At 31.3% G+C, this 27,161-nt stretch overlaps 1 protein-coding gene and 1 long non-coding RNA gene across 5 annotated transcripts; one reads left to right on the top strand and one right to left on the bottom strand.

Moving 5' to 3' along the window:
- Positions 1–274: 274 nt before the first annotated feature.
- LOC127703098 (uncharacterized) lies at positions 275–8,010 on the bottom strand. Its single transcript, XR_007982663.1, has 6 exons — positions 7,913–8,010; positions 3,805–3,892; positions 2,730–2,814; positions 2,059–2,143; positions 1,199–1,283; positions 275–428 (listed from the first exon to the last, which is right to left on the bottom strand). It is a non-coding gene; the product is annotated as an uncharacterized LOC127703098 (long non-coding RNA).
- A 190-nt stretch (positions 8,011–8,200) lies between these two features.
- LOC127703096 (phenylalanine--tRNA ligase, mitochondrial-like) lies at positions 8,201–25,301 on the top strand. 4 transcript variants are annotated; one of them, XM_052207524.1, is made up of 6 exons: positions 8,201–8,283; positions 11,553–12,129; positions 13,568–13,727; positions 15,010–15,141; positions 22,442–22,605; positions 24,375–25,301. In XM_052207524.1, exons 2-6 carry the CDS (start codon positions 11,560–11,562, stop codon positions 24,666–24,668), a joined length of 1,320 nt encoding a protein of 439 aa, XP_052063484.1. In that variant the 5' UTR covers positions 8,201–8,283; positions 11,553–11,559; the 3' UTR covers positions 24,669–25,301. The 4 variants fall into 4 exon arrangements, with proteins under 4 accessions (XP_052063484.1, XP_052063482.1, XP_052063481.1 ...); XM_052207522.1 differs by having other exon boundaries at positions 11,509–12,129; XM_052207521.1 differs by having other exon boundaries at positions 8,202–8,302.
- Positions 25,302–27,161: the final 1,860 nt, after the last annotated feature.

Below are 27,161 nucleotides of genomic sequence, written 5' to 3'. Positions count from 1 at the left end.
CAAAAAAGACACAAAGTACAGACTTGATAGTCATTATATTATGTCAATGTTTAGTTCCCATTTTCCAAAGCAAATTTAACTTTTCTGGTATTGATCCAATTGTGATAATGGTCGACATCAAGGTTTTGAACAACAGATGATGAAATTTCTCCAAAAGATGAATGTTTCCTACCAGGTTGACAATGAAAAGGTCTTATATCTCGTAAATCTGACAGAATTGCCAGTTCATCTGCCTTAGACGATTTTTTTTAATATCAATAAAAAGAAGCTGGTTTAATATATTTCATTATTCTGTCCCTTTATTTTTTATTGATGTTCAAACTGCGGCACAAATTGAACTGACCTTGGTCTTTGTTAAATTTCAAAATCTACATATATAATTCATGTTTGTTTTGTTGTTCAGGTTGGTGCTAAAAGTCTCTTCACATCTATAAATAAAAATATTTAATACAATATTTTATCCTGCAATCAACCAATTTTTATTCAATTAACAGGTGCACATATAAATGTTTGTTTTTTTTATTTACTGGACAAATAAAGTTTTTGGTATCATATTTTTAATTAGAGTTGAGGGTGCAGACAAGGAAGAAAAGTAAACCAGTCTAAGATGGACATGATAGCTTAAGAAGACACCACTAAATCTTTGAGATAGAGTGCAAATGTTGCTTATTTCATCTGTATTACTTAATTTAAAATATGGTCCTCAAGCTCATACAAATAAATTTTAACAATTAAAGTATATTGTGTTTTTATCCTGCACCTATTAGAGGTTCCCTTTTTTCAAGTTTTGTAACCGTTGCCAATATAGCTTTTATTTTCAAACAATGACCACATACATGCAATGTCTTTATTTATTCCATTAGACAAAGAAGTAATGTTCTTTTATAGCCCACCATAAGGTATGGGTTTTTCTCATAGTTGAAGGCTGTACGGTTGCATGTAACTGCTTACATCAACTTCATTTGAACTTTGGTGGATAGTTGTCTCATTGGCAATCATACCACATCTCCTATTTTTATAGCAGTGTTGATAGCATACTTGACAATAATATACCATAATCTACTCCTTAAAATTCATGATTTTCAAATAAACATGATTTTTTTTTAATATCAATAAAAAGAAGCTGGTTTAATATATTTCATTATTCTGTCCCTTTATTTTTTATTGATGTTCAAACTGCGGCACAAATTGAACTGACCTTGGTCTTTGTTAAATTTCAAAATCTACATATATAATTCATGTTTGTTTTGTTGTTCAGGTTGGTGCTAAAAGTCTCTTCACATCTATAAATAAAAATATTTAATACAATATTTTATCCTGCAATCAACCAATTTTTATTCAATTAACAGGTGCACATATAAATGTTTGTTTTTTTATTTACTGGACAAATAAAGTTTTTGGTATCATATTTTTAATTAGAGTTGAGGGTGCAGACAAGGAAGAAAAGTAAACCAGTTTAAGATGGACATGATAGCTTAAGAAGACACCACTAAATCTTTGAGATAGTGTGTAAATGTTGCTTATTTCATCTGTATTACTTAATTTAAAATATGGTCCTCAAGCTCATACAAATAAATTTTAACAATTAAAAGGTATATTGTGTTTTTATCCTGCACATACTAGAGGTTCCCTTTTTTCAAGTTTTGTAACCGTTGCCAATATAGCTTTTATTTTCAAACAATGACCACATACATGCACTGTCTTTATTTATTCCATTAGACAAAGAAGCAATATTCTTTTATAGCCCACCATAAGGTATGGGTTTTTCTCATAGTTGAAGGCTGTACGGTTGCATGTAATTACTTACATCGACTTCATTTGAACTTTGGTGGATAGTTGTCTCATTGGCAATCATACCACATCTCCTATTTTTATAGCAGTGTTGATAGCATACTTGATGATAATGTAGTCCATAATCTACTCCTTAAAATTCATGATTTTCAAATCACCATGATTTTTTTTTTAATATCAATAAAAAGAAGCTGGTTTAATATATTTCATTATTCTGTCCCTTTATTTTTTTATTGATGTTCAAACTGCGGCACAATTTGAACTTACCTTGGTCTTTGTTAAATTTCAAAATCTACATATATAATTCATTTTTGTCTTGTTGTTCAGGTTGGTGCTTAAAGTCTCTTCACATCTATAAATAAAAATATTTAATACAATATTTTATCCTGCATTCAACCAATTTTTATTCAATTAACAGGTGCACATATAAATGTTTGCTTTATTTATTTACTGGACAAATAAAGTTTTGTAACCGTTGCCAATATAGCTTTTATTTTCAAACAATGACCATATACATGCACTATCTTTATTATTCCATTGGACAAAAAAGCAATTTTCTCAAAGAATTAATTCGGTTAGTTTTTTTATTTGAAATGTATTATATTTTTATGTTGTGATCTTTTATAGCCGACCTTAAGGTATGGGTTTTTCTCATAGTTGAAGGCTGTATGGTTGCATGTTATTGCTTAAATCAACTTGAACTTTGGTGGATAGTTGTCTCATTGGCAATCATACCACATCTCCTATTTTTATAGTGTTGTTGATAGCATACTTGATGATAATGTACCATAATCTACTCCTTAAAATTCAGGAATATGATTTTCAAATAACCATGATTTTTTTTTAATATCAATAAAAAGAAGCTGGTTTAATATATTTCATTATTCTGTCCCTTTATTTTTTATTGATGTTCAAACTGCGGCACAATTTGAACTTACCTTGGTCTTTGTTAAATTTCAAAATCTACATATATAATTCATGTTTGTTTTGTTGTTCAGGTTGGTGCTAAAAGTCTCTTCACATCTATAAATAAAAATATTTAATAAAAGTTGGTTGATTGCAGGATAAAATATGTTATCCTGATTTAGAGTAATTTCTCGCAATTTGATTGGCTGATTTTGTCCGAATAAATTTTAGTCCAATTTTTTTTTTCATCAATTGGAATTATCTCCCTTATACCATTGACCTAATAAATTTTTTTTTTAGTTCCTTTATAGTCCTTATATTTTTCACAGTTTTAGATTAAATATATAAATATATTTGTTTGATATTGTCCTAATAATTGAATTTGAATATAATAATATGTAATATAAAAAAATCAGGATAAATTCTCCTGCAATTAACCTATTTTTATTCAATGAACAGGTGCACATATAAATTTTTGCTTTATTTATATTACTTACTTACTGCCCGGTATGCCATTGGCATGTAGGGCAGCAACAATAAAGTTTTTGGTATCATATTTTTAATTAGAGTTGAGGGTGCAGACAAGGAAGAAAAGCAAACCAGTCTAAGGTGGACATGATAGATTAAGAAGACACCACTAAATTTTTGAGATTTATCATATTCCTCTACAGAGAGTTAAATGAAATGTATTTCTCTGAGTTCTTGTGTTCCTTTAAATAATTTTATAAAGCATTCAAATTTGGCAATAATTTTGTAACTTTGTTTTCAGTAAATATAGTATTGTTCTTCTTTGCAAAAATACATATGTTGCTACTATTTATTTTCATCTTGTAAAGTGGTGAATCAGTTCGTAAAATTCTATGAATAATTCTACATTGGAACCAGCAAAGCTTAGCGCTTCTAGTATATTTTGTACATGAAGTGTGTATTTTTTTCCAGTAAAATGAGCTAATACCAGTCATATTAAGATGGTTTTCTCATGTCTTTGGCAGATATTTGTCTCATTGGCAATCATACCACATCTACATATTTTTATACTTGAGGACTATATTATCCAGAAATCTTCTTCCATGACTCAATTTTGGGACCATTACTATTTTTACTTACATTAATATATGTTGTACTCATTTACTTAATAGTGGTCCATCATGTTTTGTCTTGTCGTTCTAATTGCTGCTTGATGTCAGCTTTCCATCTGTAAAAAAAATATTGATTTTATGACGATTGAGCATTTAAAAAGAAAAATAGTTCCTTATATTTAATTGCAAATATTTTTCATTGTTTTAACAGCGATATATTTAGCAAGGCTGCAGCGTATTAACATATTCATTAATGGTTTAGTGTAATTAAATATCAGCTGTATTTTTACAAGGCTAAGAAACAGGTGTAATGCATGCTGTAATCATTAAATTAAACAATAAACACAAAACATTTATTTGAATGCTAAAAAAGAGTTTTTGTAGTTAATTTAAATTAGAGAGCAAATTTCATTGAGTACATATTTTTGCGTTAATCAACAAATATATTCATGCACCAGGCCAATTCAATGACACAAATATATAAATTTACGTGTGATAGAGGTTATGAGTGTGGAAAAATAAATTCCTTATCACCTATTTTAAGAATTTCGGACTTTTATTCAGTTTGTGAGTTAATCGCTCCGGTTTACACATCAATAACCTCTAGAAAAAATGTGTTTAATCCTATAATAAACTGGACCAAGTCACTCACAAACATATCATAAAAGTGTTTAGGACTTTTATTTGTTTGTGAGTGAATTGGTAGAGTTTATACACCAATAAATTCCTATAAATATATAAATAAAAATAAATATGTAAACAAAGGACATGCTTACATATCTATAATAAGTCAACACAGTATTAGAAATAGGTAAATATGAATAGAGTTATATCCCTTATGCTGTATATTTCATATTGTGTCCAGTGTACAGGGAATTAAATTTGATATCAGAAAAAAAGTTTATTTTTTTTATTTTTTAGTTTAAAACAGTCTAGTTAAAAGAAAACTTTCTGCATTGTCTAACCAAGAGAAGATTACTAGTACATGTATGTGTATGATTGAAATCTATCATTTTATTGAAAACTTTTGATAAATGGTTTCATAATGGTATTGGTTTTGAAGATAGATGATAGAGCTACTAACAAATAAAAGGGCCTTGAATGAAATCTGCAATTGGGGGAAAGGGTTGGTATAAACATAAATCCAGAAATGAACTACTATGTACTTAAGAATTTGAAAGTCTATATTTACTTGAATGTTCCATTTATTTTGGTTTAGAGAAAGTTTCATCAATTCTTTAAATCAAAATACTGGGAAACAGAGGTCAAAATTTTGTTTACCTAAAGAAGAAAAAGTTATGAACTTGAAGAAACTAGCTAGTCCGGAAAATGATGAAATCTTAAAAAAGACAGTATTTTACATAATTATTTATTTGTTTTAGATGAGATAAAATTTCCAATGGTCACCTTGTTAGTTCGTTAGAGATGAAACAACTTACATGTATAATATATGTGATATTATACTGCTTTCTACAAAGGAGGCTGTGTTATATTTTATAAATTGAATTTGAAAATGTTTGTTGTGACTGTTTATTTTTTGTTCGCCTTTATATCTTGGCACTTTGTTGTTAGTTTCTTTAGTTTTGTTTTGTTTCTTTGTTAGTTAATTTCTGTGTCATTTGGTCTCTTGTGGAGAGTTGTCTCATTGGCAATCATACCACATCTTCTTTTTTATACTTAAAATTAATATGGCCTCGAATTTGGTTGAAATAATTATATGAAATATAGTTTCATCAGACCACAATAAACAGACAATGGTACCTACATTGTAAAAAAAGTGAGATTTGCATGTATCTCAACATTTAGATACATGTTGAAATTGTTGTTTATTTGTTGTTGTTTCTTAGCTCAGTGTTAAGAAATAATTGGAAAAAAAATACAAAAAAGAAAAATTTGGGAGCAGTCAGGAGTAGAGTTTGCAAAAGTTTATAAACAAAAGACACTGAAGAATATGCATTTATGACATCTGGCAATCTATAGATTTTATCATTTCAAGTTAAAGACTAGACATGTTTGACTTTCTGACTCCCTTAATTTTGTTTTAATATTAGTATGTTATTTTGAACATTTAAAAATATATTCTCTATTTAATCCTGATCTTTCTTGTTTTAAGCAGCAAAAACAAATTTCTTTGATTAAATTCTGACTTCGGAAACCTTTAAATTATAATCTAACATTCCCCGAACTGTAGACTGTTGTCTGTTTGTATGGTACTTAAATTGGTAAAAATAAAGGCAGTGGCTATTTTGCCGGCACTGATTATCTCAATACAAGCTGGCAAAATAGCATATTTATATAAAAATAGTTATATTTTTTGTTAACACATACATGCAACTCAAAGAACTGACTATTATTTCAAAAGCAAGATATTAATTTAAACATTTTTGATATTTTAAGCTACATGTATGTGATTGACTTTATGTTATATTGTATAATGTCTTATCAAAATAAATTTGCAATGAGATTTTTAACGTGTATTTTTTTTATAACATACTGTTAAAAAATCTTAGAATTAATTCTTATGCACACATGTAGAATTTAATTTGACTGATATTAGAAATTATTTCAGCTACATGTCTAGATTATAGATATGATTTCGTTGCTACAAATGGATGCTCAATATTAATTTTTATCTTGTTAATTATAAATTCCTATTTTCTTCTACTTCTACTTTGTAATGACCGCCTTCAACACGTTGAAGTTTTTGTCACTTGTACTGCGCATTGCTTTGTGAAGACATATATACAGTGAAAAATTTACAAATTTGAAATTAATAACAAAAAAATTGATAATGACATTTTTACATAATGGCAGTGCATATTTTTAACTTATTATTTTTTTAATATTAAGATAAAACTATATACAAATGATGAATTTACTGCATGACTGTAGGTGTCGGTTGAGACTGCTGCTTTGAACAACTCTATAGAGTTGCTCATCACAATACTCAGAGGAAGGCTGTTCCTGTTTTTAATTGTTTGTGGAAAAAATGATTGTTGCCTTATTTGTGTTCTGCAGGATGGAATTTGATATGAGAGTGTGTGCATGTTCCGGGACTGTCTGAGCGGTTGAATTAGTCTGTCTGTTGTTGTGATCGCAATGAGATGATATGTGATTTTATAAAACATGACCAGGCGTGCATCTGTTCTTCTGTGTGCGAGGTCTCTCCATTTTAAGTGATCTATCATGTCACTAACGCTTGAGGTGTTTCTGTGTTGGTTAGTGACAAATCTAGTAGCCCTTTTTTGTACTTTTTCTATTTTGTTTATATCCTCAGTAAAGTATTAAGGGTCCCAGACTGAACAGGCATATTCTAGTGATGGTCTGACTAAAGATTTATATGCCTGTTCCTTTACTGAGGTGTAACTGATAGATGTTTAAAGTTTTTAAGGAATTACATGTATCTCAAATATTGTTGGCTGTTTTCTTATTTAAATACTGGTATATCAGTAATTATTTGATTCTTTTATGTTATCTTTACTATAGTACTTCTGCTGCTTTGTGCTAATTTTAGTTGTTTACCTAATATATATGTGCTTTTAAATTGCCAACCATTTTATTTTTGCTTTTGAGTTTTTATCTCACAAGTGCATGTTTCAGTGTGTGTTGAACTTGTAAGATGCTTAAAGAACTTTTGTGCTGCATGTTTCCATACTGCATGTACTGATATGAACTCTTGCTTTAATTATATGTTTAATTTATGTGTGCATGACTTGATATGTATGTTTTGTTTTATTGTTGCTCTGTCGGTTTTAAAAGCTCTTCAGAGCTTATGTTTGTACTTGTATTGCATATACCGACTCTAAATAAAGCTTTATGTCTTACTGCACATTTTCATAGATCTTTCCAAGTAAATATTACACTTCCATAGGCAAAATAACAAGTTCACTATTAATATATTGCTGGTGCCGGTAAAATAGCCATTTTTATAGAAATATGCTATTTTGCCGGCTTGAATTAAAATTCGACTTAATTAAGAGATATTTTAATCAGTGCCGGCAATATAGGCCAGCATATTTGCTATTTTGCCGGTGCCGGCAAAATAGCCACTGCCAAAAATAAAAAATATCTATATAAATCCTCATTTTTTTTGTAGATCTTTTTTTAATAGTAATGATATTTATATATATTTTTACATGGTATTCAATTCTTCTGTGAAGATATCATTTAAATGTGCTTATGCGTTACATTGTCGATCTTCATTGTAGCAGACGTTCTATCTGACAGCTGTATTCATGACATAAGGAAATTCCTATAGAACTTCCGGAATCCCCTGCGCGACTGACTGCGCAGTAATTAGTTAAAAAAAGTACTAAAATGGAGTCGGTCTCCACCTGTCTATGTATAGAACAAGGTGATTATACATAGCGGGATCCCAGTCTATACGAATACTACACGGTTATCTCCCTTTATATTTGACTAATTTTAGAGTCGACTGTGGGAAGGACTTGCATTTTCGGTAAACAACAAGGCATGCCAAACAACAACATGGAATCGAAAGTTGAATGTAAGCTTCTTTATTACATGTATGACATTGTATCATGTTTGATTGATTTTTTTTTCGCATAATCATTGTTTGCGTTGCATTTGTGATAGAGATCTATTATCAGGCAAACGTCAACAACGTTTGTATCGAAAGAAAAATAGAGGATGTCACTTCTGATACTATCAGACTATTTGACTTAGTTTACTTATTCCCAGGTCAAATGAGTGAAATGCAATATATATATATATATTTCTTTTTGTATATGAATAATTGATCTTCAAACAATGAAACTGTAAAACTTATCTGTTATATTTTTACTTCATTTTCTATGCACCAATGCAATGTAACGTAAAATTACTGAAAATTTATTTCTTTTAAATTGTAAATAAGCCACGCATGCAACGGCACGTAATAGTCAAAGTTGTGACTGAGTGCGGAAATATGAAGATAGATAGATAGATAGATAGACAACTGACCTCATTATTTTTGCAGGTCACCGTGACCAAGGATTTGTATAGTAAGACTTCTTGAATGTTACATACTCCTAGTGGATTTTTTTATCGGCGATGGTCAATGTGAATGTATTGTTCTTTGAAAATATCCGATATTGACGCTCACAGTTTATTTTCCAGAAATATGCAGCAGCTCAATTTAAACATTTGTTAAAGGAAACACAAGTCGTCAATTAATCATGGATTTTAATCAGTAAATGCATGAACCTGTTTCACATTATATTCTAGCATGTATTGTTCATTTATAATATATAGAATTATGCTATAATTCCTCTAAAAACATCTTCACAATGAAATTAAAATTTGAAGCCACATGCAGGCCACGGCCAGACACTGATTTTTGTTGAGCCCGAGACTTCTGTTGCAGAAAGCTCGACATAGGGATAGTGATCCGGCGGCAGCAGTGTTAGCTAACTACATGTACTTAAAAGCTTTATATTTTAGAAGGTGGAAGACCTAGATGCTTCATACTTGGTATATCACATGTATATAGATGCCTTATGTTATGAAGTTTCTGTCTGTCATATGTCCATTGTCCTTGACCTCATTTTCATGGTTCAGTGACTACTTGAAAAAAAAGTTAAGATTTTTTGTAATGTTAATTTCTCTCTTATTATCAGTAAAAGGATAACTATATTTAGTTTGTGTGTACCTTGCATTGTCCTTGTGCCTGTCAGACAGTTTTCATTTGACCTCGACCTCATTTCATGGATCAGTGAACAAGGTTAAGTTTTTGTGGTCAAGTCAATATCTCGGCTACTATAAGCAATATAGTTCTACTATATTTGGTGTATATTTTGATTGTAAGGAGTACATGTCCAACTGGCAGGTGTTATCTGACCTTGACCTCATTTTCATGGTTACTCAGTGGTTAAAGTTTAGTTTTTGTGTTTGGTCTTTTTATGCCCCCGCTGTAGCGGTTGGGGCATTAAGTTTTACCCTTGTCCGTCTGTATGCAGGTACGAACGTACATCCAAAAATTGGTTTCCGTTCTCTAACTTGAGTTTGCCTCAACCAAATGTTATGAAACTTATACACAATGCTTATTATCACAAAATACAGATCAAGTTTGAATTTTGGTGGCATCATTTTAACCGTTCTAGAGTTATGCCCTTTATAAATGGAAAAATTGCAAAATTTTTAGTTTCTGTTCTCTAACTTAAGTTTGTCTCAACCAAATTTTATGAAACTTATACACAATGCTTATTACCACAAAACACAGATCAAGTTTGAATTTTGGTGGCGTCACTTTAACCGTTCTAGAGTTAACGTTATGCCCTTTGTAAATGGAAAAATTGCAAAATTTTTATTTTCTTCTAAATATCAAGTAATTTTTAAAATTGGAGTTATCTTCCTTTGTCCATGATTATAGTTGAATCAACTACAATCAATGCTTTATACAATGCAATATTTAATTTTGACTTCCACTGATAAAACACAGATCAAGTTGAATTTGGTTAGTGTCACTTTAATCATTATTGAGTTATGCCCCTTTATAAATCGAAAGATGGCAAAATTTTTAGTTTCCATTCTGTAACTTAAGTTTGCCCCAACCAAACATTATGAAACCTATACACAATATTCATTACCACAAAAATAAGATCAAGTACAAATTGTTTGTTTCCGTTTTCTAACTTTAGTTTGCCTCAACCAAATATTATGAAACTTATACACAATGCTTATTACTACATAATACAGATTATGTACGAAATTTGGTGGTGACACTTTTACCATTCTTGAGTTATGTCCCTTTATAAACATAAAAATTGCTGAATTTTTCGTTTCTGTTCTCTAACTTTAGATTGTCTCAACCACATGTTATAAAACTGTATTTGGCATATGGAATGATTGTTAGGTGTATATGTCTGACTGGCATGTATCAACTGACCGTTACCTCATTTTAAGGGTTCATTGCTCAGTGTTAAATTTTTACGTTTTGGTCTGTTTTTCTTAAACTATGAGCAATATGTCAACTATATTTGGTGTATGGAATGATTGTAAGGTGTATATGTCTGTCCGGCAGGTATCATCTGACCTTGACCTCATTTTCATGGTTCATTGGTAAATGTTAAGTGTTCATGGTTAAGTTTGTTCCTTGGATACTATAAGCAATATGTCAACAATATTTAATGCATAGATTGATTGTAGGGTGTACATGTCTGTCTGGCATGATTTATCTGACTTTGACCTCATTTTCATGGTTCATTGGTCAATGTTAAGTTTTTTCTGACTAAGTTCATTTCAACGAAACTATAAGCAATAGGTCAACTTTATTTGGTGTATGGAATGATTGTAAGGTGTACATGTATTTCTGGTTTGGTTTATCTGACTTTGACCTCAATTTCTTGGATCATGGTAAGTTTAGAAAAGCGTTCTACTTAGAACTATCAACATAAAATCAATGGTCAGTAAAGAAGGCGAGACATTTCAGCATGTGCACTCTTGTTGAAATATTTTGTAGTTTTCTATTAGCCTGTAATTAAAATTCATACAGGCCAAATAGTAATTTTACAAATCTTGGCTGTGGCCAAGCATGAAAACTGCTTAAATGCAGCAACATTTTCTTTATCATGTTTATGTCAAATGTTCATACTTTTCATTAATAAATACATTGTAACTTTACAGGCTCATATTAACGAGGTCAAACTAGTTGCTGAATACATGAAAAAAAAACTGTAATGTAGGAATTTCTTATTGATCTTATGAAAGAAGTTAATTCAATTCTATATTTCAGAACTATAAAGATAAAGTATACATATTTCAGTTGGTTATTTTTAGTACCAAGATGATTTGTCCAGTCTTACATGCCACATTGAAACATTCTCTGAGAAGTTTTCAGCTGATCAGGTGTTGTTATTGTACAAGTCCAAAGTATTCAGAGAAAAATGGTACAATTGAATTATTAGGAAAGAAATATCAAACTGATCATGTGACAAATATTAGATCAAGCTTAATACCAAAAATTGGAATCAGTTTACATAACATGAAACACCATCCTTTGAATTTATTGAAACAACAAATAGTTGATTACTTTTACGAGAACTTTATAAATCGACAGAAAAATCCTGTGTTTTCTGTATATGACAGTATCAGTCCAGTTGTGACGTTACATCAGAATTTTGATAGTTTATTAGTGCCTGTTGATCACATCAGTCGTAAACCATCTGAGAGTTTTTACCTGAATTCCCAGTACATGTTACGTGCCCATACATCAGCACATCAAAGTGATTTAATAAGAACTGGACTGAATGCCTTCCTTGTATTCGGTGATGTGTATAGAAGGGATACTATTGATTCAAGTCACTATCCAATTTTCCATCAGGCAGAAGGAGTAAGACTTTATAGAGGCCAGGAGGTAAGCAGAACAGCACTTGAACTTGCCACTCTATGTTAGAACATACATTGCAGAAAAGTACTGATTTTAGAAAATTTGAATTAGAAAATTCTGTCTGTCACCATTTTATAATTTTTTTTGTAAAATTCACTTGAAAAATGTTGTATAAATTTCTAATTCTTTTCATTATGTTCACTTTTGGAGTGAAGTATTTGAATTAAGATACAGTAATTAAGGTTAAGGTAAGTGTAAGACATGCATCAAGTCAACAAAAAAATCAATATTTATTACTAATATATATATGTAATGATATTATTAATTTGTATATTTTGACTTATTTCATTCGTTCAGGAATAGTCACATGTAAATCTATATTTTCAAAAGTACATTGTAAACACAGATATAAAAGTGATATTGCACGGTTATTTTTAGAATATCTAAAAACCAATATACTTTGCTCAGGGGGGCCACTTCCTATCTACAAGTTGATAGGACGTGCCGATGGAAAAGGTAACATAAGAAATCTTAATTTAGCCTCTAATATTCCATTTTTCAACACACTACACGAAACCCAACCAATATGTGAAAAGGGTACATTTTTACCTAAGTAATATATAGGTATATTATACATTGTTAAGATATTATTTGTATGAAAAGTGTGGGGTAAAAGAACCCCAGCGGCACCCCCTATCAATTAAGTATTGAAGTGGCCCCCCTTCCCGAGATACTTTGTAACATCATCTAATGAATTTCATGATATTGTTAAAAGTTTTTAAAAAGTGTATATTTATGGTCGATTATTTGAAAAACAAATCTTCAAATACATAAGATGTACCCAAAAAAACATAAATTTTAATTGAAATAACAACTAATATGTTGTTATTGTCAAAGAGACAATATGATATCTTTAAAATTCCAACAAATGTTCTGATACAAACATGGTAGGAAATTAATAATATAACAATTATAGCTTTTGTATGAGGTCAATACAGGATATATCGACCCAAAGAAGGATATTGATCTCTGACTTCATTCTCAATCAATATACTTCATTCAGGTGAATGTATCCTTGTATTGACCTCATTCAAAGGCGATAATTGTATAATATTAAAATGCCACTGCCTGCATGAATCATTGTTAGCTGTAAGTACTAGAAGATTCATATGCTTGGAAACACAACATACTTCTGCCTGTGTGTGTGCAGGTGGCAGGTGTCAACCTTTCAAATATTTGGCTTTGTACGTTCCTGATGAAGGTTAATCCAGAAAAGCACTTCGAACGTAAGAAATCAATAACGTGTTGTTTTCAATTTTTGATTTGTCAATGTCATCTTTGTAATTTTTTTAGCTTTATAATGGTGTTTGGGTCAAACAAATGGTTTTTGCACTTCATTGGAGGTTAGCACATGATTGTCTTAAGTCTTCACACCCTATCTTAATTGAACAATTTTAACTTGTAGCTTTTTTCCAAAATGAACATCACTGGTGATTACCAGATATTTGAAAATGGTGAAAAAAATGAAACCAAACAGCCATTACACACTAAAGAAGCTGTGATGATCCTGGAACATGAATTAAAATCAACTTTAGAAAGTCTTGCTTTTGAGTTGTTTGGAAAAGGTTTGTGTATAGTAATATGTAAAGAGTTGCATTATTATGTTTTATCTGCATAAAAAGGAGACATTAAATTTGCAGAAATGATGATGCACAATGTAAATTACTTTTAATATGAGAATATAGCAAATTAATCTAATTCCAAGATAAATCCGTAATGAGATATTATAAATTACCTTATCAGTTGCAGATCTAATTCTTATTACTTTTTATGAACAACACAGATGGATTATAATGAAAACATTTTGCTAAATTATGCTATCATGAAAATATCAGCTGAAACTGGTGGACTTTTGTATTTTTTTATCAGAAATTACACAATTTCAAAAGCAGACTTTTTATAAGAGAAAATTTAAAAAAAAAAGGAAAAATTGATGCATGAAACATTAACTGTTTTTCTGAAATACATTTTGTTATTGTTTTCCATGTTTTAAATTTTCTACAGTGTGAATAATATAAGAATAAGGAGATGTGGTATGATTGCCAATGAAACAACTATCCACCCAAGTTCAAATGAAGTGGATGTAAACAATTATAGGCAACCGTACATCCTTCAACAATGAGAAAAACCTATACCGTATGGTCAGCTATAATAAGTCAATTACTAGCAGGGTATTTCCAGCCAACAATGATATATCATTATCACACTTGATTTTATTACTGCATTATTATTTCCCAGTAAAGATCATATAGATATAAGAAGATGTGGTATGAGTGCCAAAGAGACTCTTCATCCAAGTCACAATTTGTAAAAAGTAAACCATTATAGGTCAAAGTTCAGCCTTCAACGCAGAGCCTTGGCTCACACAGAACAGCAAGCTATAAAGGGCCCCAAAAATGACTAATGTGAAACCATTCAAACAGGAGAACCAACGATCTAATCTATATAAAAAACGACAAACAAGAAACACTTATGAACCACATCATCAAACGACAACCACTGAACAACGGGTTCCTGACTTATGACAGGTGCAAACAAATGTAGCGGGTTTAAATGTTTTGACAGGCGCCAACCTTCACCCTAACCTGAATGTAACATCACACAACGTAGAAAGACACACTATAAAATATCAATTGAAATGGCTTAACTCAATCAAAAGACATATTAACATGCATTTTTGTATTTCTTCAAACGATAAATACAAATACTTTTTTTTTGGCAAACCGCTTTGGTTCTTTCTCAAGAAGTGAGCCACAAAACAGAATATCAGATCAAGATAAGGCATTATATAATTACACTTATTGATACTCATTAATTATGATTTAATTATTATAGTGTATATTTTAGATGTTGAAACACAATGGGTTGATGCATATTTCCCGTTTACCCATCCATCATGGGAACTAGAGATTAAATTCCAAGGAGAATGGTTAGAAGTGTTGGGTTGTGGCATTATGGAACAGGAACTTTTAACTGCAGGTATATAACAAAATACAGTGTTCTCTAAAGTTTGAAATCTTTGCATGACATCTGCTCCGCTAAAGGAAAAATTTTGCCTGACCGAAATATAGTTCACCTGGCAGATATTATATGTATGAAGTACGAATAGAAAAATTGTTAAACCCATTTTTTTTTTAAATTTGTAGTTCACAATATAGATTTTTTTAAATGATGATTATTAGTAAAGAATGTATGGAGCATTTTTAAAGGCAGTGCTTTAATGCCTTTCTGGTTGCCGGGTTAATCCTTCCTTCCGCGATATCCAACTTATCTACGTGGGGGGTCATTAGGCTCCAAGTAGATCCGGAAATGTTGAATTCTCTCCTCTTCTTATTGTGATATAAAATGTTTTTTGTATCATTTCATTTACATTGGGAAATAGAGAAATGATCGTTGTGTTTTGTTAGTTTTAAAAACTTTTGATATACTTGTATTTTGCATTATAAGCAGTCAACCGATTGACAAACTAGAATTATTTGAATTCCGTGTGGAAAGAGCTCGGGTTAATTTCGAGTGTTATCTGCAATCTAGATGTTTATAAATCATTTCAGTCGTTGATATAATAATTAAAGGTCGACTGAACATGAATTATATTATACAATTTAAAGCGCATTTCTGTTTATGCACGTGAACCCGTCTAACGTTATTGTTATTTCGCAGTTATATAAAGTAGCAAATTATCGTTCCTGAATAGGTGGCGCCGTGGTAGCCGATCCTGTTCCTCAACTTCCGGTTTGTGCACTGTGCAACTATTACAGTGACATTTTTAATTAACGATGCCAAGTACTTGTTGTTGTGTACCTGGGTGTCATTTAAGAAGAGGACATGCATTTCCAAATGACTTAAAAAGAAGGAACAGTTGGATCAACGCCATGGCCCATACGCAGATTGGACGAGATCACGATGAAATCGTGGAGTCCATCTCAATCAGCTGTTGTTTGCAAGGCACATTTTACTGAAAAAGACTACGTGCAGGAAACTATTCATGGTAAAACTCTATTTTCTTTTTGAAATATATAGTTATATATGTAATCGCCATGCGAATAAACCAAAGTCTGTTTACAACCGCAATTATTGTTTTACAATAAAAGCCTAAAAAGGGGGTGGTTAAATTATTCAAGACGTCATAATTTTTTGGATTACGATTCAATGTGATCTGTTTGAGATTTTTTGGTGATTGCTACAATTATAATGATTTCTTATAGGAGGTATATCATACTGAGAATTATTTTAGCAGTAATTATGCTAATGTAGTAATGACAGGAATGCATAAGCTATGCCTCATAGGCTTACTTGAAAAATATCAATGACAATGTTAACAGGAACAAAAACATTCTTTTATTCTTCCCATTGTGTTTTCCTTGGTTGCCATGTTGGATGTACACACTAATATTTAATGCGATCTTTATGAACTTACCTGCTTTCTATAAATCATTTTTATACGCCCGTCAAATTTTTGACGGGACGTATTATGTTATACAAATGTCCGGCGTCCGTCCGTCTGTCTGTCCGTCTGTCTGTCCGGCGTCAACATGTTGCACCTTAACTTGAGAATGACTTATCCAAATTTCATGAAACTTAACATAGTTGTTTCTTATGATGGTCAAACGATCTGTATACTTTTTGGTGAAAATAAGATTAAAACTTTTTGAGTTACGGGACTTAGTAACTAAAACAGGTGTGTGTTTTTTTTCACATGTCGTGCCATATCTCATAAACAATTTATGATTATTGCTTAAAACTTTACACACTTCTTAGTTATATTAATCTTGAGATCTGTATACTTTTTGGTGATGATTCAAAATTTTATTTTAGAGATATTGAGTATTTTGTTAAAAAAGGGGGAGGGGTTTTTCACATGTCGCACCGTATCTCAAAAACAGTTTATGATTATTGCTTAAAACTTTACCAACTTCTTAGTTATATTAACCTTAAGATCTGTATACTTTTTGGTGATGATTCAAAATTTTATTTTTGAGTTATTGATTATTTTGTAAAAAAAGGGGGAGGGGTTTTTCACATGTCGCGCCGTATCTCTAAAACGATTTATGATTATTGCTTAAAATTTTACACACTTCTTAGTTATATTAATCTAAAGATTTGTATACTTTTTGGTTTTGATTCAAAATTTTATTTTTGAGATATTGATTTTTTTTTTTTTTTTTTTAAAGGGGGGGGGGTTTTCACATGTCGCACTGTATCTCAAAAACGATTTATGATTATTGCTTAAAATTTTACACACTTCTTAGTTATATTAATCTAAAGATCTGTATGCTTTTTGGTTTTGATTCAAAATTTTATTTTAGAGATATTGAGTTTTTTGTTAAAAAAAAGGGGGTTTTCGCATGTCACGCCATATGTCAGAAACTATTTATGCTTATTGCATAAAAATTCACACACAAGACGAAGGACGTATCATGCGCTCATGGCGCAGCTGTTTATTAAGTTATAAAATACACTTATAATACAATAATATTTAATTATCAATGTTTAAATGTCACCAATATGTGCTAATATTAAAATTTCAAGTGTTATTCGGTGATTACAATTTTTATTTGGATAATAACGGTGTTATTCGGTCATTTGTGTTACCCAAACAATGACATGCTCTCGTCTATATTATAGTTATTTAGGTACAAACAATGTACGCTTGTTGCATAAGTCTCTCATTGTTTGTCCTTTGGATTTACATAACATACATTGAATCAGGCAAACATAGTTTTATCCAGTTTGTAATGAATAAATCTAGTTAATATTTTGCCAGGTAGTACAAAGTATACATTGCTAATGGAAGTTCATTTGATTATCAAAAAACTAATGTTTTATAACCTTTTTTCAGGGCGCAAATCCACCATACAGAGACTTAAGTCTACTGCCATTCCCAGCCTATTTTCCTGGACCAAGCAAAAGACTGAACCGTCCGCAAAAAGAAAAATCGGGGCAGTTTCCTGTGAAAACAAAAGAACTAAACTTGATGAATATTGTAGTAGAAATCTAGAGGAAAGTTTTGATTGTAAAGTTGGTTTTCCTGAAGAAGTCATTCATACTGCAGAAAGGATTTATGACTGTCCACCACCAACTGTCGAGCTAATGTTGAGCTTCACAGATGGAATTTCACAAAGACCATCAATGCCTATGTTTTCAGCAGAGAATTTTGAAATGAAGACATGTGACACAGCCATGCATTTTTATACCGGTTTAGAGTTGTATACTAAATTTTTATTTGTTTTGACCACACTTGGTCCAGCAGCACATTGTTTGAGATACATATATTTTCAAATTGATAGGGTGTCAGTTGAAAATCAGTTTTTTTATGACTTTGATGAAATTGAGGCATTATACAACCAACTTTGAACTGTCTAGATTCTAGATTGAGTCTAGTGTTAAGAATATTGTGTATACATGGATTGTTTTTATGTCTAAACAGTGGTGTGAGGCTAACACTTGGCCATCTAGTGGTTTAGTCAGGTATTTTTCGCCATCCAACTTCAAATTAAAGTTTCCTACAACTTGGATTATTATTGACAGCACAGAATATCCCGTGATAAAACCTAAAGCTCCTAGAGCTCAGGCAACCTTTTCATCATATAAAAACAGAAACACTGAAAATACTTGTACATTTTGTATGTTCGACACCTGGTGGTTTAGTCAACTATGTCTCTAATGCATATGTTGGTTGTACCAGTGACTGTGAAATAGTTGAAAGATGTAGAATAGTTCAATTATGTGATCCAGGTGACAGTGTGATGGCAGACAAAGGTTTAAATGTGCAAGATTTGTTTGTTAACTTTTTTCAAAAAAAGAAACAGAATTAGTTCCAAAACTCTTATACAGGATTGAAAAGTCTCCACTTAACACATGCACATAGAGCGAATTATTGGACTTGGCAAAACATACATGTACAAAATTCTAATAAATCCTATGAATAGAACTGAAACAAAACTTTCATCTGAAATAACATTTAGTTGTATTATGTTGTGTAATTTTAGAACTTGTATTGTGCCAAATGATGCGTAAATAAAAGTGACGCAATGAATTTTGTTCTGATATATATATATATTTACAATTACATGCACATGTAAATTGTAATGCATATAGAAATAAGGAGATGTGGTATGATATTCAGTGAGTTTATCGAACCAAAGTGTATAAGAAATGGGTTTAAGCAGTTACAGGTGTAACTGTCACCCTGCAATCTCCAACAATGAGAAAAACTCGTACCGTGTAAAAAATTTCAGAGATCTTACAACTAAGTTTTGTTGTCTCACCTTGACTTTGGTGAATTGTTTATATCTGTTGATGTACATATAAAAAAGAAGATGTGGTATGATTGCCAATGAGACAACTCTCCACAAGAGACCATATGACACAGAAATTAACAGCTAAAGGTCACAGTACGGCCTTCAACAATGAGCAAAGCCCATACCGCACAGTGAGCTATAAAAGGCCCCGAAATGACAAAGTAAAACAATTCAAACAAGAAAACTAACGGCCTAATTTATGTACAAAAAATGAACGAATAACAAATATGCAACACATTTATAAACAAACATCAACCACTGAATTACAGGCTCCTGACTTGGGACGGGCACATACATGTACATACAGAATGTGGCGGGGTTAAACATGTTAGCGGGATCCCAACCCTCCCCCTAACCTGGGACAGTGGTGTAACAGTACAATATAAGAACGAACTATAAAAATCAGTTGAAAGAGGCTTAACTCATCAGATGGATAAATACAAATACAAGTGGCCATGGCCGGGAAGTTGTACATCCAAACAACAAAAAGACACTAAGTACAGATCTGAGAGTACTCGCATTTACTGAGAGCTAGTTCAAATCCACTAACAACTGATAAAAAAATCTTGCATCTAAGACTAAATTATCAATCCGTAAGCTCCCTTTAGAATTTTATAAATTTTAGATTTTACATTTCTGAGTTGTGGGGTTTTATTCATTAAAAAAGGGGGGATTTTCCAGTTTTTGGACAACAACTCAAAAATGCTTTAAGCAGTTCATTGTCGTTGTAAACTATTTCAAAAATCTTCTCCTCTGAAACTACCGGGCCAAATACCTTCAAACTTTAACTAAATGTTCCTTAGGGTATATAGTTTATAAATTATATCCGAAGTTTTGCTCCATCAACAAACATGGCCACCATGGCTAAAAATAGAACATAGGGGTCAAATGCAGTTTTTGGCTTATATCTTAAAAACTAAAGCTTTTAGAGCAAATCTGACACGGGGTAAAATTGTTCAATTGGTCAAGATCTATCAGCCCTGAAATTTTCAGACGAATCGAACAACCCATTGTTGGGTTGCTGCCACTAAATTGGTAGTTTTAAGGAAATTTTGCAGTTTTTTGTTATCTTGAATATTATTATAGATAGATATAAACTGTAAACAGCAATAATGTTCAGCAAAGTAAGATCTACAAAAAAGTTAATAAGACCATAATTGTCAAGTGACCCCTTAAGGAGTTATTGCCCTTTAAAGACAATTTTACACAATTTGTTCATCAAGTTTGCTAACATTAAAAAATCTTCTCCTCTGATATACAGGTGAGCAATTCAGGCTCTTGAGAGCCTCTTGTTTCATTCATAAATTACTTTATACTTGGAAATATAATTTTGCTTGGAGTTATAGTTTCTAAAAAAAGTATTGTTATTGAAAGAGTTGACATGTTGCAATGTACATTTATTCTACATAGTACTATGGTACCAAATCAAAAGTTTATATAAAAGAAAGAAGTCAAAGGTTTCCCATCATAGTTTAGTTACATATATTTTTTTTGTACCTGAGGTCGTTGAATATAGATCATTATATAAATAAGGAGATGTGTTATGATTGCCAATGAAACAACTATCATCCATACTTACCAGTAACAAACCACATTTGCAAAGTCGAATAAAATACAGTTGATAACATTTACTTATTACTAAAAAGAAAATGCCTAACTATTTTAAACAGTATTTGACTATAAACATAGATAAAAAAAGGTACAAACTGGACATAATGCACTAGTTCATAAACAAGTGAGAACAATCGCTTTCATATAGTGCTCAGAATATGACATTCATAAAACTTGTTCAATATCATTAGAGAACTCTAAATCTTAAATACTGAAAGCCACCTCTGATAAGTACACTGTACTATGCAAGATAATGATATAACTGGACTAAAAATACACACAACCTGTAATTAACTGCCTTTACAGCGCTTTGGCGCTTTGATTTAGAGCTTGTGGTTACACTAATTAAATACTATTGCTGCAGACATTTCCCATCAAAGGATACTTATATATAAAGTAGATAGGATTGTCTCCCTTACCCTTACAATTTTTTACTTTTATCCACGTACATCTGCAAGTTTGAAAGGAATAAAAAAGATTGAAATGAAATAAAAATAATACAGCTGTTTAAGCTCAACCTATCCACCTGTCATATTATGAACTTCAAATCCCTGATCACTATTTTCTTAAAAAAAGCAATTAGTGATTTTATATACCTTATGTCAGAATTACCTTCATTTTTCAAAAGTTACCAAGATAATTAGTCACTCTTCACTTAATCATCAAAAGAGTATTCTATTATTGTATTAACTCATCTTAAAGAGGCATTTAGTGTAATTGTTGAACTTTCTCTTCAATGTTAAAGTCATATGAAACTTCGAGTTTAAAAAAAAAATTGAATATGTTTTATATACTTGGATGATTAAGTTTTACTATAAAATTAGTATACGTGAACTTTCTTGTAAAAGAAAATCCTTTTTATTATCAAAATCTGCACAAATGTACTACTATTGAATTATTGTCTTCCCGTACTCTTATTGGCTGATATTTTCCTGTATGCAGTGACCTTATCTAGGAGACCTCTCGTTAGAACTTCCGCCACCACACAGTGCAAGTGCGAGGGGAAAACTGTGATGAAAGAAAGTAAACGAACATGTACTTGAAGGGAAAAAGTAATAACTGATTATTAAAGAAAAATTTTAATACACCAAGATACTCGTTTCATATGACTTTAAGACCATAGTGTATTTCAGAGGGAAATATTGAAACTTAATCTGTGTGGTGGGGAAGAGGATTGGTTGACTTTTTCCTTATTATCAGAAATGTTTGCCTAAAAGGGGGGTCTTGATGATGATAAATGAGATAATGGTACCAAATAAGTCACATATTATTTTCAATCCTATAGAGACCTTATTATCTGCCTCTGTTTTATTTAATACATGTAAAAATGTACTACATTTATCATCTGTTATTACTGGCTTTTGTAGCTGGTGCAGGAGATCAGATAGGATGGGCCTTTGGTTTAGGATTAGAACGTTTAGCAATGAGATTATACAGTATTCCAGATATAAGACAGTTTTGGAGATACAATGACTCTGGATTTATGTCACAGTTTGCTGTAAAAGATACTAGTACGCCAATTAAATATAAGGTAAATATAGGACAATATCAGAAGCAAATAATGGATGATATGGATGGTTTGGTTTTAAACATCAAACATCACATGACTATCAGGAGGAGAACATGCTGATGTTATATGAATTTTATGCACCTGTCCTTAGTCAGGAGCCTGTTGTTCAGTGGTTTTCATTTGTTGGTGTGGTTCATAAGTGTTTCTCGTTTCTCGCTTTTTATATAGATTAGACCGTTGGCTTTCCTGAATTGTTTCACACTAGTAATTTTGGGGCCTTTATAGTTTGCTGTTCGGTGTGAGCCAATGCTCCTTGTTGAAGGCTGTACTTTGACCTATAACTGTTAACTTTGTATACATTGTACTTAGGACAGGTGCATAAAAATGCAGCAGGTCTAAACGTTTTAACAGGCACCAACCTTCACCCTAACCTGATGCAGTAGTGTAACATGCCTGAATAACTTCTACAAGTAAATATTACTTACAAGTTCAAGTATATCAAATTTAGTTTTTTAAATATTACTCCTGACTTTCAGTCCAGTGATTAACAAGAGGAAGGGTTAAATCCTCAAAAACTAATTTAACCCCAGTAACTGATTGTCTTAATTTTTGCACCTAGTTCATACCTGTCAACCTATGAAAATGAAAATGCTCGTCATGATCTGCATTGAAGAAGAAAATCTTAGGTCATAGAGTGTAAGAACTTTTTTTCAGCTGAATTTAAGTATTTAGGTTTAGGAGACATTTTTTTTTAAATTTTACAGTTTCCACAAATGTTCACATTGTTAAGTATTAAATGAAAATAATTCAAACTATTTTTTATTATTTCAATGCACTTATAAGCCATGGAAAGATTAATGATACAGGTACAAGATATTTATTAACCAATCATGGTGCCCAAAATTTGAGCTATACAATCAAATGAATTTCAAAATAAAGTACAGTAAATTATTAGAATGATTAGAATGATTTAAATAGATATAAGAAGATGTGGTATGAGTGCCAATTAGACAACTCTCCATCCAAGTCACAATTTATAAAAGTAAACCATTGTAGTTCAAAGCATGGTCTTCAACATGGAATCTTGGCTCACACTGCACAGCTAGCTATAAAGGGCCCCAAAAATTACTAGTGTAAAACCATTCAAACGGGAAAACCAACGGTCTAATCTATATAAAAAACGAGAAACTAGAAACACTTATGAACCACATCAACAAACGACAACTACTGAACATCAGATTCCTGACTTAGGACAGGTGCAAACAATTGCAGCGGGTTTAAACGTTTTAATGGTACCAAACCTTCACCCTTATCTGAAACAATAGTGTAACATCACAACATAGAAAAACACACTATAAAATATCAATTGAAACTGCTTAACTCAATCAAAAGACATATTAACACCAGTGAACATACACTGAACATAGAGAATGTTTTACTTTTTTAAATATATGGTTTTGTTTTGACTGGTTTATAAATAGATAGTGTAAGTCTAGGAATTTAAATATATTGTTAATGTTTCATATCCAAGATTCCTGGTTAGGTTTGTTCATAGAAAGGGATAGATTTATGGCCTCCCATAGGATTATATTTGAAGGTTCATTTTTTTTCATAAGATGAATCCAATGTTTTATCATATTATACAAGCATCAAGTATGTTTACCTTCACATACCTTTTACCTTTCCTTTTTTCATCACCAGTTTCATTGAAGTATAACCCTAATCACTTTTAAATTTATTTTTAAACTCATTAAACATGCTTATATAATATTGAACTCTTTGTTTTTCAGGAAGTCAGTAGCTATCCACAGAGAACATACAACATGTCTTTCTGGCTAACAGACGGATATAGCGAGAATGATTTTTACGATTTAGTGCGGAATGTGGGGGGTGATGTAGTAGAACAAGTTCGTCTTACTGACAATTTTTATCATCCTAAGAAGAAGAGACATTCACATTGTTATGAAATAGTATATAGAGACATGAGTAAGACCCTGTCAAAAGAGGAGGCAAATATAATACATAAACAAATAGGTGAGGCAGCAAGCAAGGAACTTGGGGTTGAGAATAGATGGAATTTATAATACATATTATATGGTATAAGAAATCTCATGAAATGCTGAATTTTGTTGATTCTTCTAAATAACTATATTTTGAAAAAGGATAAAAAGTTAACTTGAATTGAATTAAAAGACCTCATATAGGTGTGGCAAAAAGGAGTCGTGTTTGGTTTACCCCAATTGCCCAAATACCTGTATATATTTATACAGTTGAAATCCTGCTTATGAATAATATAACTGACTGATGCAAAATACTGTTCTCATTAAATTCCTGCAGGTAAATAAAATTAAAGTAAAGTCTTGACCAATTTATGATACTTATTTACTGATTGCTAAATGTTTTTGTTTAGACATTAAACTATTACACTCCTTGGAATCAGATATGTCAAGGAAAGCATGAAAACATTTATATATTAAACCATTTGAGAAATGTACTCTCTCTCTCTCTCTCTCTCTCTCTCTCTGTTCTCTCTTTATATATAAGAAGGCACCATCTGAACATAACCATCTGTGTGTGTGGTAGGTAAATTTTTCAAGTTAAAGAATCTTTCTCTTTAAGTTACGATATATATTGACATGGTATAATTCTGACTTTTTCAAAAAATGCATCTGTGTTAACTTTAATCTATCATCAAAATAAATTAAGTGAAGTTTGAAGGTTGTTTTCACTTAAGGTATCCTGATGTTGAAATTATAGACGTTTTTTTCCAAAACCAATCATCAGAAGAAATAAAAAAAATGACTAAATGAGGATATGGCTTACATTTTTAAGCAGTTAAGCTGCTTTATGCGAGCACCCTAGATTTGTGTTCTACCCAATAAATGCTGAAATATGTGCCACTGTTATTATCTGGCTGGCTATTATGTTATTTATAACTAATTGAACACTTTTTTCATACTTTTTATTCTGGAATACAAAAAATATGACCAGAAAAACCTTAAATGATCGTCGAACCACCCAAAAGTTTTGAAGTTGCACATAGAAAGTAGTGCTCGCTTGAAACCCTTATGTAGATTATTATCCCCTGTGCTTTTGGCTAAGATGTCAAAGAACAATTGTATGAAATATTTAATCGCCGAAAATCTCTAATTACAAGTCGTTTACATTTGCCAAATTGCAAAAAGCGCAGGAATATTGTATAACGGCTGTGACTAATATGACACGGTGTTAAGTCTCAGTTGGCGGTAATTTTAACTTCGTCGACAAAACGTAAATCAAGGACGTTCTAAATTTGGTGGATTCAGATAATACGAAGGTAATTAATATTAATCATTTTATTCGTTTTTGTCTGAGATGATTGTGATTATTTAAATCATCTTAATTAAATGTATGCTCATTTGTTTTCTTGTTAACACTATTCCGTTTATCTCGTAAATGAGCTTAATGCTTGTCAAATCAAGTTGTTGTTATTGTTATTGAATGAAATAAAACTAGAGATCTGATTGGTCGATGTCAAGGTCATTTCAAGATGGTTTCCATTGTGTTTTTAGTTCAGGCTTTGGTGTTACAGACTGCTACACGTGCTTTGATTTAGCTCAATGTGCTTCAAATAATATTGAGATTAAAACTTAAACAATTATTTTCTAAAGGAACTTCCAAAGTCGCATATTTATGTAAAATATTAAGTCCGAATTTGTGACGCGTCTCACCGTAATTGTTTTTGATTTACAAGGACTTTTCGATTTCCTATATTGAAAAATACAACTTTTTCGATGTTTCTTAGTATGAATTTTTTCATATTTAAACACTCATGAAGTGTTCTAGAATCATTTCATGAAAATACTGCAAAAAGAAATCGCATGATAAGAACAGAAGGTAACGTTAACGTTGTCAACAAGTTGAAGTTACAAACATTTTTTTTCTTAATTCCTATTACAGTTATTTAAATGTCAAATAAATGGTTTTTTTTTTTTATTATGATATTAATAATGGAAGACAGTGAAACCGTAATCAAGATATTTTAATTCACTTATAATTTTAAATAAAATTTAGAATAGGGAATGTGTTAAAGAGACAACAACCCGATCAAAGAGCAGACACCAGCCGAAGGTTACCAATGGATCTTCAATGCAGCGAGAAACTCCCACACCCGGAGGCTTGCTTCAGTTGGCCCCTTAACAAACATGTATACTAGTTCAGTGATAATGGACTTCAATCTAAAATCAGAAATATACACAAGAAATTAAAATTAAAAATCATACAACACTAACAAAGGCCAGGGGCTCCTGACTTGGGACCCCAGAGAATATAAACATTAATTATCACAGCATCAATGAAAATGGACAAAGCTAATACGTAAAGATTTTAGACATGAAGTTTTTTTGCTACATTGTATTTGTCAAAATAAGCAATATTATACCTATTTGTATTTGTTTCTGTTTCTGTTTCAGCTTGATTCCAACCTTTGGCAATGGCTAATACTAGAAGAGGCAAGGCATACATGTACATGTACAATACATGATTCTCTGTAGCACCTGGATTATCTACAATATATAATTCCATAACAGCAATTAAAC

Source organism: Mytilus californianus, unplaced genomic scaffold (genome assembly GCF_021869535.1).
Source record: "Mytilus californianus isolate M0D057914Y unplaced genomic scaffold, xbMytCali1.0.p SCAF_5, whole genome shotgun sequence".
Lineage (NCBI taxonomy): Eukaryota > Metazoa > Mollusca > Bivalvia > Mytilida > Mytilidae > Mytilus > Mytilus californianus.
Note: the sequence above shows the minus strand (reverse complement) of the source record. Positions and strands in the feature narration are given on the sequence as shown.